At 43.5% G+C, this 18,560-nt stretch overlaps 1 protein-coding gene and 1 long non-coding RNA gene across 22 annotated transcripts in view; one reads left to right on the top strand and one right to left on the bottom strand.

Annotated features, from left to right (window-relative positions):
- RIMKLB (ribosomal modification protein rimK like family member B) overlaps positions 1–18,560 on the top strand; it is an 86,951-nt gene that overhangs the window by 42,782 nt on the left and 25,609 nt on the right. For all 21 annotated transcript variants that reach the window (XR_013542346.1, XR_002298950.3, XR_002298947.3 and 18 more), the window contains one exon: positions 9,086–9,172. Coding sequence is in view for 12 of the 21 variants with exons in the window: in XM_078386680.1 (XP_078242806.1) it covers positions 9,086–9,172 (87 nt within the window). In the remaining 9 variants the exon portion in view is untranslated. The remainder of the gene's footprint in view (positions 1–9,085; positions 9,173–18,560) is intronic.
- Positions 964–4,488, bottom strand: LOC140701800 (uncharacterized). Its single transcript, XR_013542349.1, has 4 exons — positions 4,362–4,488; positions 4,119–4,166; positions 3,660–3,752; positions 964–1,047 (listed from the first exon to the last, which is right to left on the bottom strand). It is a non-coding gene; the product is annotated as an uncharacterized LOC140701800 (long non-coding RNA).

Genomic DNA, 18,560 nt, shown 5'->3' with positions numbered 1-18,560 from the left:
TCCCAAAGAGATTTTCATGTGTTCCATGTAGCTGTATTTAAAGTCAAACCATCCTAAAGGTACCCTTGCAGATTCGGTGAAGAGCTGCCCTACAACTATTTAAGAAAAAAATAATTAGACTGTCCCTGAGGATCATTAAAGTTGTGTTTGTGTATAACATGTAGCCAAGTCAGACTACTCTAAATATACGATCAAACTTGGGTAAAAATCTCAGCTGTTCAGAACAAACTAACTGGGGTGCCCCTTAAGATCCTGAAAGTGATTATCCTGAATATGACATCCTGTATTTTAAGTCACCGCATCCAAAAGGTACTCTCCAAATTAGGTGGAAAATGTGTCTGCTTGTTTATGAGAAAATTGCTGGGATTCTCCTGAACAGTCCCAGAATGATTTACATGTATGCTACGTAGCCTGTTTTTCACCCAACTTTGGTGAAAATCCATCCAGAAAGTTTTGTATGACACAATAACAAATGGACAAATAAGCAGTAACTTTATATGTTATGTAGTAGCATATACAGTGGTGCCTCGCTTAACGATGTTAATTGGTTCCATTAAAAAATCGTTATGTGAAAACATCGTTAAGTGAAACACCATTTCCCATAGGAATGCATTGAAAACCGGTTAATCCGTTCCAATTGGAACAGATTAATGCTTGCAATCATTAGCCCGCCTCCTGAAACCTATGCAAACTTAATTTGGTGTTGTTCTGAGTCTTCGTTAATTTTTGGTGATTTTTTTTCTCTCTCATTGAAAAGCATTGGTCCAATACTTTTCAATGACAGAGAAAAAAAAATCACCAAACATTAACGACGACTCAGAATAACACCAAATTAAGTTTGCATGGGTTTCAGGAGGTGGGCTAATGATTGCAAGCATTAATCTGTTCCAATTGGAACGGATTAACCGGTTTTCAATGCATTCCTATGGGAAATGGTGTTTCACTTAACGATGTTTTCACGTAATGATTCTTCATCGTGGTCTTCTGTGAATGCACACAAAGGGTTAATACCAGCGCCAGCGTTGGTCCTCTCGGAACATTCTCTAGCTGCAAGAGAAAAGTAACAATGTTTAGGACTACCCCTACTGCGCACGCCCAGCCTAACCGTCCCTCAGTTCCATTTTTCCGCCTAGCGGTTTGGAGCCTCTCGTTCTTAGCTGCGTTCTATTAGAAATCTGGCCTTTATTCCTCAGTTTTGACCTGGCTTAGCTCTACGGACTACCCTCGCGCTTTTCCTTTGAACTAGACGACATCGGTTTGCACTATTTTCTTCTGGCTTTCACCCGGACTGCTTACGGACTGCTTTGCCTTCTCCCTTAAACTAGTCGACGTCGGTGCCTTACCACCCTATGTCCCCGTCCGGGCCCTTCAGCAGGTGTGTGGTGTGCGATCGTAAAATTCCCCACCAGGACGGCCACGATACTTGTTTGTATTGTTTGGGGGAATCGCACAACTCCAAAACTTGCCCACACTGCAAAGCTTTCACTAAAGCCGCTCTTAAGGCTCGCCAGCAGCGCCTTAAACTTCACCTGTGGGAGTCAACATTGTCTTCCACAGCGCCCTCGGAGGGGGAGATGGCTTCCACTTCCCGAGCAGCTCCTGTACAATCGGTGGTCTCCAAGGTTTCGAAAATGTCGAAAAAGTCCGTGGCGTCGAAATCGGCCGCTCCTGCTTCGAATCCCGAGCCCCCGGCCCCTGCTCCGCCGAAAGCTAAACCGTCGAAAACGTCGAGAACCAAGGCATCCGCCAAGGCTAAGGTGATGTCTCTTCGACTTTCTCCGAGCTCGGGGTCGATACCCTCACCGATTCTCGAGGGGTTGTCGAGACGCTTCGAAGCTTCGTCCGACGTACCCGCTCCACCTCCGGTTCGCCGCACCGAAGCCGTGCTACCAGCGGGAATGTCTTCCCCGACGCCGAGCCAGCTAGTCGGAGCCACTACTGGTCTCACTTCCGCCCCACATAGCCCATCTCCTGCGGGCCAGGGGTCGTCTCCCTTGTCGATCTAGTCCGTACACTCGGACTCGAGATCTCCACGAGACAAGGCGCCTCGCTCACCCGTGCGTTCGAGGTCGAAATCCCCTCGAGACAAACGTCCTCGCACGGAGAAACATCGCTCCCCGAGTCGGTCCCCTTCCTCCGACCGCTCGAGGTCGAAGTCTCCTCGACGAAAACGGTTGAAGAAGAAGCATCGGGCTTCGACCCAGTCCGACTCTTCCCATCGTTCGGACTCCAAATCTTCGAAACGCAAACGCTCGAGGAAGAAGCGCAGATCCCATCGACGTCGTAGTAAACATCGACGTCGATCCTCTTCTTCCTATTCAGTGGACTCGGACCGACCCAAGCGTCGTAAACACCATCGACGTCGACATGATCGCTCGAGGTCTCCTTCCTCGTCTTCGACGTCCGCATCTCGAGATCGGTATCATAAGAAGATCCGGTACATTTACCTCTCTTCTTCGTCGGAGTCCACCCGTCCTTGACGTCGGCGCCGAGTTATCCGAGTCGGAGATAAACCACCTTCGCTACCGGTTGCCCCTGCACCGCAACCAGTGCCTTCGACGTCGGCGTCGACTGCGGTCCCGCCACGACCTCCGACAGCGTCAGTCGGCATCGAGGGACCACCTCCAAAAAAGAAGAGGGATGTCTTCTCCTCGGATCCAGATGAGGTGTTCACAGAGCAGTCTTCTGACTCTGATCAAGAACAACCCCCACCCCTGCCACCTCACGAGTTGCCTCAGGGAGATGTGGTGGTTTCAGACACTGGGGATCCTCACGCATCTTCTCCATCTGAGGACTTCTCTTGCTACTCCCAGATGATGTCCAGACTTGCTAAAACCCTGAAACTAGACTTGAACCTTCCTTCACCTCCGGGCGAAGACTTGTTCTTCGGGGACATTAAAAAGGACAGTACCGCTCCTCCCAGTATAGCTTTTGTGCCTGTGGTTATGGAGGCCATTAAGGAATTCTGGGCTCAGCCGCGAATACCCCTAATGTTCCTCGTCGCACAGAGAACTTTTACAGAATTCATGGCGCTGACATCCACTTTCTGCTCAAACATCCAATTCCAAACTCACTCATTGTAGAAACAAGTTGTTCAAGACCATCTGCTAAGGCTCACGTTACCCCCGTTGACAAGGAGGGTAAAAAACTGGAAATCATCGGCAGGAAAATCTACTCCCTTGTCACCTTGCTGCTCCGAGTCATCAATTACCAGACTGTGTTAGGGGCTTATCACAAACAGTTGTGGCTTAAAGTTTTGCCAGGGCTGAAAATGATACCGGAAGACACCCGGCAAGCTTTTCTAAACTCATATGAGGAGGCTCAGACGGTATCCAAGCATGAACGTCTCTCCATTAGACATGCAGCAGGGATTGCTGCTAGGGTTCTTATGTCTGCCATCACCATCCGGAGACATGCTTGGCTCCGTTCTGCAGACATCTTGGAGGATGTCAAATCGAAAGTTGAGAGTCTCGCTTTCGACGCTAGCGGCTTGTTTAATGAAAAGACCGACTCCCACTTAGAGGACCTCCACAAAGCCAAGAGGACTGCAAAGTCCTACTCTGTTCAAACTCAGTCTAGACAGCGAAGACCCCAATGGCGTAAATCCTACGGCCAATACCAACAACCATCTCAACAATACCGTCCTTATAAGCACTTACCTCAGCAACGCTCCGGACAGTCCTCCTCTTCTGTTCAGGGATACCAAGGATACCGGCCTCGTCCGTCTCATCGTCGTCAATCCTTTAAACCACCTGGACGAAAGCAAAAACAGTATCTTTGACTTTCGGCCTCCCATTCTTACCCAGTCACCACCCACCACCCGTCTTCAGCCGTTTCTTCACAACTGGTCTGCCATCACAACCGACATTTGGGCTCTAAAGATTATTCAGCACGGTTACCAGTTGGAGTTTATAAAATCTCCTCCGCTAGGTTTCATAAATCATTCCTCCTTCGATTCCTCGCTAGAGGAAGAAATATCATCTCTCTTGGAAAAAGATGCCATCTATACAGTACCACCTCGCGACATACAACGCGGGTTTTACTCCTGCTATTTTGCTGTGTCAAAAAGAGGAGGAGGCATAAGACCCATCCTCGATCTAAGACTCCTAAACACTTACCTGCGACCCAGACGGTTTCGAATGCTCACCTTAGAGTCCATCATGCACCTGCTGAAGAAAAACAACTGGTTCGTCCTTATAGATCTAAAGGATGCATACTTTCACATCACTATCCACCCCGAACACCGCAAGTTTCTTTGGTTCATCTTTCAGGGCACAATTTACGAATTCCAGGCCCTGCCATTCGGCCTGTCCACAGCTCCCCGAACTTTCACCAAGGTCATGGCCCCAGTGGCAGCTTACCTTCGTCTCAGGGGCATCCACGTCTATCCTTATCTGGACGATTGGCTAGTGGTCTCCACGTCACGAAGACAATCCCTGAAAGACACAAAATTCATCCTGTATCTCCTTCGCAACCTCGGTCTCACTGTCAACAAAGAGAAGTCCCAGCTCATCCCAGCCCAAACGGTACAATACATAGGGGTCTGCTTAGACGCCGTAAAGGGTCGTGCATTTCTCCCCCCAGAGAGAATACACAAGATTCGACGAGCCATCAGAAAATTCCAGCCTCGCGGCCGGGTGACAGCCCATCATGCCCAACACCTTCTCGGCCTGATGTCTTCTACCACACTGGCGCTAGCACACGCTCGTCTCAAGCTACGGTCGCTCCAGTCATGATTCCTGGCTCTTTTCGACCCCATGGTGGACAGCCAGAGGAAGCGTCTTCGTGTTACGCCGGAGCTAGTCAGACAGCTCCAGTGGTGGACGTACACACCCCACCTCACGGTTGGTCGTCCCTTTCGTCCACTCCGTCTCACCACCCAAGTCACAACGGACGCCAGTCCGTCCGGCTGGGGGGCGCACTGCGGCCATCACATCATTCATGCCCTCTGGACTCCACAGGAAACAATGCTCCACATCAATCACCTGGAGCTACTTGCAGTCATCAAAGCGTTCAGGTCCTTCCTTCCTCTGCTTCAGGGCCGCGGAGTTCAACTGGTGACGGACAACACTACCACAATGCACTATGTCAACAAGCAGGGAGGAACTCGTTCTCAGTCACTCCTATACCTCTCCATCCTCCTCTGGGAGTGGTGTTACCGTCATCATATCTACCCGGTAGCCATCCATGTGGCCACAGAGGACAATGCAGTCGCAGACACTCTGAGCAGGCTTCAACATCAGACACACGAATGGCAATTGAACCCTCTGGTCTTCCAGGACCTTTGCCACCGGTGGGGGACCCCCGTGCTCGACGTGTTTGCATCCCCTCAGAATGCGAAATGCCCCACGTATGCGTCTCGGGCCGGACTCGGTCTTCATTCTCTCGGCGACGCATTCATGATCCCATGGAACCAGGGCCTCTTATACATGTTTCCACCGATTCCGTTGATACAGAGGTCCCTGGTGAAACTCCGACGTTCGATGACTCCGGCCATTTTCATTGCACCCTTTTGGCCTCGCCAGGTGTGGTTCCCCACTCTAGTCAAGATGGCTGTGGACTCCACAACTCTTCCGTTATGGCCCGACCTGCTGACCCAGGAGGCGGGCAAAGTCCTTCACCCGGACCTCGAAACGCTCCATCTGACAGCGTGGAGGATCGTCCCGAGATCAAGGAGGTCTTGAATAACGCCGTCAAACCTTCCACGTCTCGCTTATATGCGTACAAGTGGAAAAGTTTTTTGAAGTTTACCCAGCAGAGGGATCTCGTTCCGTCCCCTGTATCTGTTTCCACGCTTCTACAGTACCTCCGTTATCTGTTTGACTTTCACCTTACTATTTCTACTATCAAAGTGTACCTCGCAGCGGTTGTTTTCTTCCAACCCAGAAACTCACCCTCTTCCCGGCTTTTCTCTCACCCTACAGTTAGGATGTTCTTGAGAGGCCTCTCTAATCTTCGACCTCCTATTCGTCCACCACTTCCACAGTGGTCCCTTCACTTGGTTCTACATGCCCTTTCTAGGCCTCCTTTTGAGCCCATGGCTACCTGTGACCTTAAGCTGCTCTCTTTGAAGACTCTGTTCCTGGTGGCTATCACGTCTGCTCGCCGGGCTAGTGAGTTAGCAGCGCTTCGCTCTGATCAGCCATTCCTTCAATTCTTCAGGGACAAGGTTATGCTCTACTTGGACGTTTCGTTTCTCCCAAAGGTGGTCTCGGACTTCCATGTGAATCAGCCACTGATTCTGCCAACCTTGTTTCCGTCTCCGGCTCGACCGATGTCGAGCGCATGCTACACATGCTCGATGTTCGGCGTTCCTTGGCTTTTTATGTCTCTCGGACCAAGGAATTTAGACAAGCGAACAGACTTTTCCTCTGTTACTTTGGTCCTAAGAAGGGCTGTCCGGCCTCGCCGTCGACGCTCTCTAGGTGGCTCGTATCTACCATCGCTCTTGCCTACGAGCTCAACCGCAGAGACCCTCCAGAGGGACTTAGGGCCCACTCCACCAGGGCTATAGCCTCATCAACTGCCTTACTCCGTGGCGTCGACCTGCCCGACATCTGCCGGTCCGCTACCTGGTCCAATGCCTCTACCTTCATAACCCACTACAGATTGGACATGAGGGCAAGAGATGAGACGAGATTCGGGAGGGCAGTGTTAACATCTGTTCTTCAGTGACAGCCCACCATCCGGTTAGTAAGCGTGCTAATCACCCTTTGTGTGCATTCACAGAAGACCACGATGAAGAAAGAAAGGTTACTTACCTGTAACGATGGTTCTTCAAGTGGTCATTCTGTGAATTCACACAATCCCGCCCGGCCTCCCCTCTGTCTGTCTGTCACTGGTATCTCTATAACTTCGAGTGCCTATGGCGGACAAATGGAACTGAGGGACGGTTAGGCTGGGCGTGCGCAGTAGGGGTAGTCCTAAACATTGTTACTTTTCTCTTGCAGCTAGAGAATGTTCCGAGAGGACCAACGCTGGCGCTGGTATTAACCCTTTGTGTGAATTCACAGAATGACCACTTGAAGAACCATCATTACAGGTAAGTAACCTTTCTTTTTTTAATGGAACCAATTAACATCGTTAAGCGAGGCACCACTGTATATGCTACTACATAACATATAAAGTTACTGCTTATTTGTCCATTTGTTATTGTGTCATACAAAACTTTCTGGATGGATTTTCACCAAAGTTGGGTGAAAAACAGGCTACGTAGCATACATGTAAATCATTCTGGGACTGTTCAGGAGAATCCCAGCAATTTTCTCATAAACAAGCAGACACATTTTCCACTTAATTTGGAGAGTACCTTTTGGATGCGGTGACTTAAAATACAGGATGTCATATTCAGGATAATCACTTTCAGGATCTTAAGGGGCACCCCAGTTAGTTTGTTCTGAGCAGCTGAGATTTTTACCCAAGTTTGATCGTATATTTAGAGTAGTCTGACTTGGCTACATGTTATACACAAACACAACTTTAATGATCCTCAGGGACAGTCTAATTATTTTTTTCTTAAATAGTTGTAGGGCAGCTCTTCACCGAATCTGCAAGGGTACCTTTAGGATGGTTTGACTTTAAATACAGCTACATGGAACACATGAAAATCTCTTTGGGAGGCTGCAGGAGCAGCTCAATTATTTTTTGCCACCTACAGTGTCATGTGGTGCATCATTTTAAATATTTTGACAGGTTGAGATCAGAAAAGCTGCCAATGGAAGGTCAGTCTCAAAGGGCCCTTTCCGATCAAAGGGCCCTTTCCGATCTCCCTTTTCACTCCTGTAAAAGTGTCTTAAACAGTTTGAAGCCTGTTTTATATGCTTGCAATCATTAGTCCACCTCCTGAAACCGATGCAAACTTAATTTGGTGTTCTGAGTCTTCGTTAATTTTTGGTGATTTTTTCTCTCTCTCATTGAAAAGCATTGGACAGACGGTCCAATGCTTTTCAATGAGAGAGAGAAAAAATCACCAAAGATTAATGACGACTCAGAACAACACCAAATTAAGTTTGCATAGGGTTCAGGAGGTGGGCTAATGATTGCAAGCATTTAAAACATGTTCCAAACATTGTAAGACACTTAAAAATGAGCGAAAATGGAAGAGCTTCAAAAGCACTGAAGCCGGCTTCAGTGCTTTTGAAGTCCTTTCCAATGTCCGTTTTTGCTCATTTTTAAGTGTCTTACAATGTTAGAAACCTGTTTTAAATGCTTGCAATCGTTAGCCCACCTCCTGAACCCTATGCAACCTTAATTTGGTGTTGTTCTGAGTCGTTGTTAATTTTTGGTGATTTTTTTTATTCTCTATTGAAAGCCATTGAACTGACCATTCAAAGGCTTTCAATGGAGAATTTAAAAAATCACCAAAAATTAACGACGACTCAGAACAACACCAAATTAAGTTTGCATAGGGTGGAGGTGGGCTAACGATTGCAAGCATTTAAAACAGGTTTCTAACAGTTTAAGACACTTTTACAGGAGCGAAAAAGGGACATCGGTAAGTGAAATTCCCCCATAGAGAACATCGTTAAACGATGGGGGAAATTCCTCAAAGAAACCCATCGCTCTGTGAATTCATCGTTGTATGAAGCAATCTTTGTGCGAGGCACCACTGTATTATTATTATTTATTGTTAACTATTTTTAAGCTACTGAGGATGGTACAGTGAAAAGCCCCCCTTCCATACACTCTCATATGAAGTCCTAAAAATATATTACTATGAAACAGATCAGAATGCACCCCTATCGAAAACAGGTTGAAGACCACCTACCAGTAATCCTAGAATTGTTCGAACTGCTAGGCCTTTTCAAACTAGAAAAGGGAAAATCATAGCAACATTCCAATGTAACAGTGCATTGGCTAGTAACTGAAGGATGTATTTTAACAGGAAATGTACCTAAAAAGCAGAACAGATGGATGTAGGAGGGTCTTGAGTGCGAATGAGCAAATTGAATTTAGAATTGTCATATGTCTTAGACATTTTGTTGGCCTTTGGAACATGTTATTGTTATTAATGCTTCAAGGGTGTCCAGTGATGGCTGTTTACTTCAGTGGCAAGCTGTAATAATTTTACTCTCCTTCCTCCCAGGAGGTCATGAAAATTTTGCCAAAATGATTGATGAAGCAGAAGTGTTGGAGTTTCCCATGGTTGTGAAGAATACACGTGGCCATAGAGGTGAGCATAAGGATTTTTGCATAATTATTGCAAACGTGCTTTATTGAAAACATATTTTTTTGAGGAGAAACTAATGAGCATGTGCATTCCAGGTTCTTGAGGAGGATGGGGTGAGATTAACTCCAAATCCTAGAATTCTCCATTCTTGGAATTCCAACTGTATGGATGGGAGGTCTATTCAACCAAGCCAAAAAAAAAAGGCAGCACATTGCATGAGAAAATTTTCACTAGAAGTTCTTGAGTAACAATTAGCTATGGCGTGAGGGGTGTCACTATTAAATAAAAAAGGACCTAAAAAACTCCTTGTGAGATCATTTTTTTCTGCTACCAAACACAAAAGTGCTGCACCCCAACTCAGAGAAGAAAGTAACAGATCCATTAAAAGCAATACCTTTGAGCATCACTTTGCTTGCATGAGAAATCAAAGCAATGGTCCTATAGTTACTTTACTCCTTGTCATCTCCTTTTTGGGGGATTGGAATGTATATTGAGCATTTCCAGTCTGTGGGCCATTGTTTTGTGTTTTCTATACTTGTTGACATATTCTTGGTAGATTTTTTAAAAATTCATTCCCTGTGGCATCAAACATCTATTGGTATGCCATCTATCCTTGGTGATTTATTTCTTCCTAATGCTTACAGAGCAACTTTCACATCACTTTCTAGTACTGCAAGTTCTTCATCATAGGCTTCCTTTTCAAAGGACTCTGTCATTCTTTTGTTGCTTCTGTATAGAACTTCAGTATACTGTTTCCAACTTCTCTTTATTTTCTTCTAGTCTGATAGTATGCTTCCCTATTGTCTTTAAGCATTCCTAATCTTGGCTTAAATTTTCCTTTCATTTCTTGGTTCTTTTGGATGACATTTTTCCCCTTTCCTTGTTCTCTATTTCTTTGCACTGGTTATTATAATAGTTCTGTTTGTTTTTACATAAAAGTCAATGAAAAGCTGCATTGACGATTCTGACACTATTTCTATCATCTTTTGCCTCTCACTTCTTTACAACTTTGTTTCTTCCATCCTTTATTTGTTTATTAAATTTATACCCCGCCCATTTAGACCACATTTACTCTGGGTGGCTTACAATAAAAATAATACAAAAGCAATTAAAAACCAGCAATTTAAAACAACAATAATGATATACCAATAATCATACCAATATTGATCATATCAATAATCATACATCTAGGTTTCTTTTATTTTTACTACAGAAGTTGTTTTTTTTTAATTCTTCCCATTTCAGTCCACAGTTCATATTGTTCACAGTCAATTTAATTTAGTTTGCATAAAGAAGATTTAAATTTATCAGAAATATTAAAATTATATTTTGGCACTAGGATTCTTTTAGGGTTTTTTTTTAAAACTTTGCTCTAATGTTTGGTATTAACAGTTCATGTTCAGTACCACAAACTATTCCGGGCATAGAGAATACAGCTTTTGCATCTCCCATTTTAAATTACATACTCTTATTTGGTTTCTATATTGGCCATTTGATATTTGTGATGCTATGCCCAGCTGTCAGACAGACACCTGAATTATCCTTACTTGGGGAAAGGCGGTACTGGAAGACTTTATGGTTCGGGCCTAGTGTCCTGTTTCAAAGGAAACAGCTTCATTTTTTTCCGGTAGGAAACTATGCCCTGCTCAGCCTATCTTGGGCCAGGAGAGCTTCCAACCCAGCCTTGCTCAAAGTGAGGACAATTTCAGTTTTTTTTTGTCAAGGATGGAGAATTCTGGGATTTGGCACCCAAAGAGAAATCAGTGCACCCCTTAAAAACTAGTCTGGAGTGTTCAGAATTCAGGTTCTTACCAAGAAAATAAAGGTTGTTATAGGGATGTAGACTGCTATATCAATCCTTGCTCACATACGTATATGTTTGTGATGCACTTTGCAATTGGTAAACTTAACTAAACCAGCAAGTTAGTATATGACCAGATTTTAACTAGAAAAATCACAAAATTGTTTTGGTTTTCTGTGTTGAATAGTAGGAATCGTCATTGTCTTTATTCTTCCAGCTGCTGCAAAATATGAATCAGACCAGAATTATTTCTATTTTTCTGTGGGTTTTGGCCATTGCTATAATAGCTGGTTATAGAATAGTTTAATTATTTGTGCTTGTTTTCCTTTTCTCCTTCAGAATTTCCAGTAGGATTGCTGTCTAGCAAGTGGGTATAGCCTGTACTACTAATGTCTTGCCCACTTTTCAGAAAGCAAAATTGCCCTCAAATTTGCTTTCTTCCTGTTCCACACATCTTGTTGATAGGAGAGATAGGCGCTTGATAAACAATTCTGCTCAATAAAAATCAGTTTTGTAAAATAAAAATTGGTTTCAATTAAGTTGATAAGATTGCATATGACTATTGCAGACAAGACTGACAAGACTATCTTTTAAACTTTTGAAACAGTTGAAAATGAAAGTAGTTGAAGAGAATGGCATATCAATAAAGAAAATTCTTGGGTCAGTCAAGGAAGTAGTACAGAAGATACTAAGGAAGTAACAAAGAAACAGAACTAGTTAGCTGTATAATATAACCCTATATTATAAATTCGAACTCTGTAATATAACACCTTGTACATTTTGTATATTCTTCTTTTGCTTCTTTAGTTTTGAGTGGCTGGCTTATAGCAGAGCATCAGTCTCTTGCTAACTAACTAGTTTCTAAAGAGGCAGGGTAGAAATCCAATCCAATCAATCAATCAATCAGTAATTCTTCATAGAACCCAGAAGTATTCTAAACCAGAGAAAAGACTAGTAGTATTGGATTGCTCATGGACAGTAAATTACTAATGACATCAAAAAGATAAATACCAAATTGATTTTTTTACAAGAAATAAATGCTTATTTTAGTTTTACTTAAATTTGTATCTATATCTTTATCCATCCAAAGAATTTCAGGGCAGTGCAAAATGGATACAAACATTATTTAAATACAAATTTTTAAAAATGTTGGGGTATGTTCCCAGAACAATCATGGAGGCAATGCCAATGGTGGTAAAGGAAAATGATTCAGAATTTTTTGCTCTATGTAGAAGCTATCTGCAGTGGGAGAAAATTTGGTTCATGCCACCATAAAATATGTTCAGCCCTGATCAAAACAAGTAGTTTTAAAACAGCCCTGAGGTTGTACTTAAGCCCTGCCATATATTTAAAATGAAGGTCCAGCTTTCTCCTATATGCTGGAGAGAGAGTGGCTAGAGATGAACATTAGCAAATCTATTGTGGGAGTGCCCAAAAATGAAAATATTTTGGAGGGAAATAGGTAGTCATGTTTCATAAATAAAGTGCTGAGTTGTGTGGGGCTTCATATATATTATCTATATGGGTCTAAATGTGTGCTGTACGAGCAACTGATGGCTTTCCTGGTGGCAGCAGCATGACTAGAAACAGCAGTGCATTGGAGGATACAGACAATAGAGGGCATATAGAAGCAGGTTTAAAAGAATATAGCAAACACAATCTTAGACTGTGAAAAGAGATAAGCAAACCAGACCATTTCTTTACAACATGAAACCTCTTCATTAAGTACATTGCAGAATCAACAGGGAAATTCAGACCAAAAGGACACTGCTTGCGATGTATTATACATCCAGAAGTGTATTAGAACTCCAAAAACAACAATGTTTAATACAGGTTTGTGCTATACTTACATGAACATGTATATTATTATCAAAACTGTTTCATTTTGTTTCTTAATTTTGAAATGTGAATAATTTTAAAAGGGGAAAAATATGAAACATTTAATGAGGAATTTCCCACCCCCTGAGATTCTTCACTGCTAGGATAAGAGTGTATTTCCATCATCAAGATTTCTGTGTATTCGCGAAGGCTTTCACGGCCGGGATCTAATGGTTGTTGTGGGTTTTTCGGACTCTTTGGCTGTGTTCTGGACGGTGTTCTTCCTAACGTTTCGCCAGTCTCTGTGGCCGGCATCTTCAGAGGACAGCACTCTGTGCTCTGGTGTAGTTTGCTTGGGAGTGGAGTATTTATGGCTGCGAGATAAACTTTTGTCCTTTTCAGGAGATGGGTGATTAGTGTGTCTTGTTGTGGGTGTATTATTGTGATAAGGAAGAGAGATTATCTTTCACTGTGGTTGATGGGTGTCAGCTGGTCTTTTGTGTGTAGTGGTCCCCAATCCTTGTGGCTGGGTAGAGTTTGTTGACCTTTTACACGCTGTATTTTTACGATAAAGGACACCCTGATACTTAATCCAGCAGATCTTTCCAGAAGACATCAAGGCCCACTTCCAACACTGCCTAACGTCCAGCTATTTCCAGTGGGATAATGAATTCTATGAACAGACAGATGGAGTGGCCATGGGGAGCCCCCTCAGCTTGGTTATACCAAACTTGTACATGGAGCATATCAAAAACTTGCCCTGGCATTGGCACCCCTCGCACCCACAGTCTGTTTCCGATATGTGGATGACACCTTTGCAATTTGGAGCCACAGTGAATTAAAATTGGAAGAATTTCTGAACCATCTCAGCAGCATCCACCCAAATATACAATGGAAAAAGAAATAGAGGGCCAACTCCCATTCTTAGATGTCATGGTCCTACGCAAAACTGACCTCCGACTGGGACACAAGGTCTACAGAAAACCCACCCACACAGACCGGTACCTACACAAAAACTCAAACCACCACCCACAGGAAAAAAAGAAGCATAATCAAAACACTGGTAGACCATGCAAATTGGAACTGTGAAGCTCAGTTTCTCAGCACTGAACTCAACCATCTGAATTGGGCCCTACAGGCAAATGGCTACTCCAAAAATGAAATTACAAGAGCCATCAAACCAAGAAAACAACACCAAACTGAAGAAGAAAAACAGCCACCCACAAATAAAGTATTTCTGCCGTACATCAAAGGGGTCACGGACCGCATGGGGAAACTTTTGAAAAAAGACAACCTGTAAACAGTATTCAAGCCCACCACAAAAATACAACAAATGTTATGGTCAGCAAAGGACAGAAGAGACCCCCTTACCACTGCAGGAGTATACTGGATACCTTGCAGTTGTGGCCAGGTATATTTTGGAACCCCAAACGGAAGCATCCACATCAGAATCAAAGAACATGAGAGACACTGCAGACTAAAACAACCAGAAAAATCTGCAGTAGCTGAACATGCCCTAAAATAAGCTGGACATGAAATTCTATTTCAAAATACTGAAATACTGGACAACAACAGCAATCATTACGCGAGACTGCACAGGGAAGCCATTGAAAATCACAAGCACCAGCAGAACTTCAACAAAAAAGTGGAAAGTTTAAAACTCAACAAAATTTGGCTGGCAGCTCTGAAAAATACAGCGTGCAAAAGGTCAACGAACTCTACCCAGCCACAAGGATCGGGGACCACTACACACAAAAGACCAGCTAATGACACCCATCGACCACAGTGACAGATAATCTCTCTTCCTTATCACAACAATACATCCACCACAAAACACACTAATCACCCATCTCCTGAAAAGGACAAAAGCCTATCTCACAGTCATAAATACTCCACTCCCAAGCAAACTACACCAGAGCACAGAGTTCTGTCCTCTGAAGATGCTGGCCACAGAGACTGGTGATACGTTAGGAAGAACAACCTTCAGAACACAGCCAGAGCCCGAAAAACCCACAACAACCATCAAGATTTCTGTTGTTTGGGCAGTGTGTGCTTTTAGAAGTATATATACACTGATCAGCCACAACATTAAAACCACTGACCGGTGAAGTAAATAGCATTGACTATATCGTTATAGTGGCACCTGTCAAGGAGTGGAATACATTAGGCAGCAAGTAAACAGTCAGTTCTTGAATTTCATGTGTTGGAAGTAGGAAATATGGGCAAGCAAAACAATCTAAGTGACTTTGACCTGGGCCAAACGGTGATGGCTAGACGACTAGGTCAGAGCATCTCCAAAATATCAAGTCTTGAGTATGCAGTGGTTAGTATGTACCAAAAGTGGTGCAAGGAAGAACAACCAGTGAACTGGCATCAGGATCGCAGGTACTCAAGGCTCATTGATGCACATGGGGAGCAGAGGCTAGCCTGTCTTGTCTGATCAGACAGAAGAGCTACTGTGGCTCAAATTGCTGAACAGCTTAGTACTGGCCATGTTAGAAAGGTGTCAGGACATGCAGTGCATCACCGTTCACTGTGTATGGGGCTGTGTAGCTACAGACTGGTCAGAGTGCCCTTGATGACTCTTGTCTATCACTGAAAGTACTTGCAGTGGTGACATGAGTGTCAGAACTGGGCCATAGCGCAATGGAAGAAGGTTGCCTGGTCTGATGAATTATGTTTTGGTTTGTTCGGGTTTTTTTAGATCAAGTGGGTGGCCGAATGCATGTGCATTGCTTATGTAGGGAAGAGATTGCAGCAGGATACACTATGGGAAGGAGGCTGGCAGACAGAGGCCATATTATGTTCTGTGTAATGTTCTACTGAGAAACCTTAGTCCTGGCATTTATGTGGATGTTACTTTGACACGTAGCATGTACCTAGAGCTTATTGCAGGCTATGAAAACTTTTAATGGCATGGTGTTCCCTGATTTCAGTGACCTCTTTCAGCAGAATAATGCACCCTGCCACACTGTTCAGAAATGGTTTGAGAAACATGACAGAGTTCAAGGTGTTGTCTTGGCCTCCAAATTCCCCAGATCTCAATCAGATTGAGCACCTGGGGGATGTGTTGGAACCCCAAATCCAATCCATGGAGACCCCAGTCCACAATTTGCAGGACTTAAAGGATCTGCTGCTAATGTCTTGGTGCCAGATACTAGAGGACACATTCATAGGTCTTGTAGAGTCCATGCCTCAATGCATTAGAGCTGATTTGGCAGCACAAGAGGAATCTACATTGTATTAGATGGTGTTAATGTTGTGGTTGATCATTGTAAGTCTAGAATCTTTCCCTTAAAAGAAGGAAAGTACACAGAGAGACAACAAGCACAGAAGACTGGCTGGTTGTTTAAAAAATGATATAACCAGTCCATGTGATGGTTCAGATTAGTTTTAGTTTTAGGTAATTCATACAAATGATTCAGTTTAGACAATTGGTGCAAGTTAGGTAAGGAACGAAAGTCATCATTTCCAGGGAGCATGACAAAAGCAGGGATTTGCATCCATACCTTACAAGAATGTCTTTGGAATCGTCCATTGCAAGGGACATTTGGCATTATGCCAGGGGCTCCCAAAGTGTGTGCTGTAGCACCCGCAGTCCTTGCGGAGCCCTGTGGCTCCCTGGTGGGCTGCTAAGCCAGCCAGAAGTAACATGGAAGGCTCTTTGTTTTTTTGTGTAGCTGGGAGCAGTGATGATGGTGATGCTGCTCCTACTGCTGCTGTTCCGGAGTACAGTATGTAGCGCCAGTTCCAGCTCCTTCGGGCTTCTTTGTTTCCTGCTCTCTCCCGCCCTGCCCCTCTCCTGCTCTGCTGCCGCTCAGGAGCCATGAATACAAAAAGTTTAGAATCCCCTGCATTATGCTGTTGCTATCCAGCTACTTTTATTTGGCAAAGGGTGGGTGGGTTTTTGTCTCCACCACTGTGGCTTCTACTGTTTTTTTTTTAATCATTGGATTTGCATGGGTTCAAGGTAGTGTGACTATTTGAGCTGATGTAGAAAACTGCTCTCTGCCATTCCCTTCTAGACTGAATAAGCCATTTCTTTTTTTCCTTTTAAAAAACTTGTTACCAGCTCTAGTGAGCTAGGGCTAGACAGCCAAAAAAAGGGGGGGGAGAGATCAAGGGGGGAAAAGAATTGCCACTCTACCCTTGTTTACAGCTTAAGTAGTTCTTCTGTAGCGGTGCCTGCTGCAGGGCTGCAAATGAACTATGTTAAGCTGCAAGCAAGACTGTTTAGCAAATATCCTCCTCTCCCTGTGTGACCAGTTAATTCAGACAGACTCAGAGAAGCTTGAATTGTGACTTCACAGCGAGTGAATTTGTGTTTCTCTCACAGTAGTTGCGCACTTACATAGCTTATTGTTGCTGCTGAGTAGTCCCTTTCCTTTGGGAAACTAACCAAGTGCAAGTCTAACACTGAATGCTTGTGGAGATGGTTGTACTGAAATAGAGTGATGAAAAATGAAGTTATGTGTTCGTTTTCTACATAAAAGAAAAGGCTACTTTTATATCATTAAAAAGATAGCTAAAAACAAAAAATATTCATATTTTTTTTAAAAATTAAATATTTTGTTAAAATGTTAAATAAAAGCAACAGATTAAAAACAATAAAATACTAACCACCCCAGTTTTAAAATACCTTTTAGATAGTAAGTCACGAAAGGAAATCCTGCCTGAAGAGAAAGGTCGTCTCCTGCTTGCAGAAGGACAACAAATATGGGGCCAGGTCATCCTGGCCTCACATGGGAGGGAGTTCCAGAGTCTGGAAGCAGTGACAGAGAAGGCCCTTTCACATGTCCCCACCAATTTGCTGAAGGTGATGGGACCGAGAAAAAGGATGCTGGGACCAAGAGAAAGTCCTCTGCTGATTATCTTAACCCTCGGGCAGGCTCTTAAAGGGAGATATGGTCTTTAAAATAACTTGAACCGAAGCCATTAAGACTTCATAGGTTAAAACCATCACTTTGAACTGTACCAGTGGAGCTGCTGTAACAATGGGGTTATGTAATCCTTGTAACCAGCCCAGTTAACCATCTGGTTGCAGCGTTTTGGATCCCCTGAAGTTTCTGAACTTGATAGCCTTGTAGGCCCCTTCCAACTTCACTTTTCTATGATTCTATGAAGAACAGGAAGTATTTTATCTCCCTGCTGGTGATGGCATTACCCTTCTGCAGATGTAGCTACACAAATCAGATTTCAACCACTATTATGAAGCCAGATGTTCAGAGGTATTTCTGGTTACTTATGAAAGTCACTAACTTTACCTGCCGTGAACCTTTTAAGCGATAATAATTTATATTTCTAGTTATATTTTTCTAAATGCGATTGTATTCATCAAAGGGATATTTACATCTGCAGGGTATTTAGCATTTAATAATGCTGCAGAAAACTATTAAAATGATTGTATCATGGCTGTTGCAATTGGCAAGCTGTTTTAAATGATTTTTATATTGTTTGATTATTATACTAATTACTGTAATTAGCAATTGCCACTTATTTTTTAATTCATGAATTAATAGTACGCAGCACCTTGGAATCTCTGTCATCTTTGGACTGTGATTGGTGCAGCCATCTGTTTTATGTGTTTAGAGAACCCAAAACCTGTTGCAAAACACTCTTGCAACCTAGTACTCCTAGAATAGCGTGGAATGTACAGGCCAAGATTGAAGGATACTGGCAGACCTATACTGAGGGAATTGAGAACTGGAATAAGCCTTGGAAATTGTGAGTTTGCTTTAAGGTAATGTTTTTTGAATTTTGATATTTTTATAG

This window comes from Pogona vitticeps, chromosome 2 (assembly GCF_051106095.1).
Source record: "Pogona vitticeps strain Pit_001003342236 chromosome 2, PviZW2.1, whole genome shotgun sequence".
Lineage (NCBI taxonomy): Eukaryota > Metazoa > Chordata > Lepidosauria > Squamata > Agamidae > Pogona > Pogona vitticeps.
The sequence above is the reverse complement of the archived record's forward strand: the minus strand, read 5'-3'. Positions and strand labels throughout refer to the sequence as shown.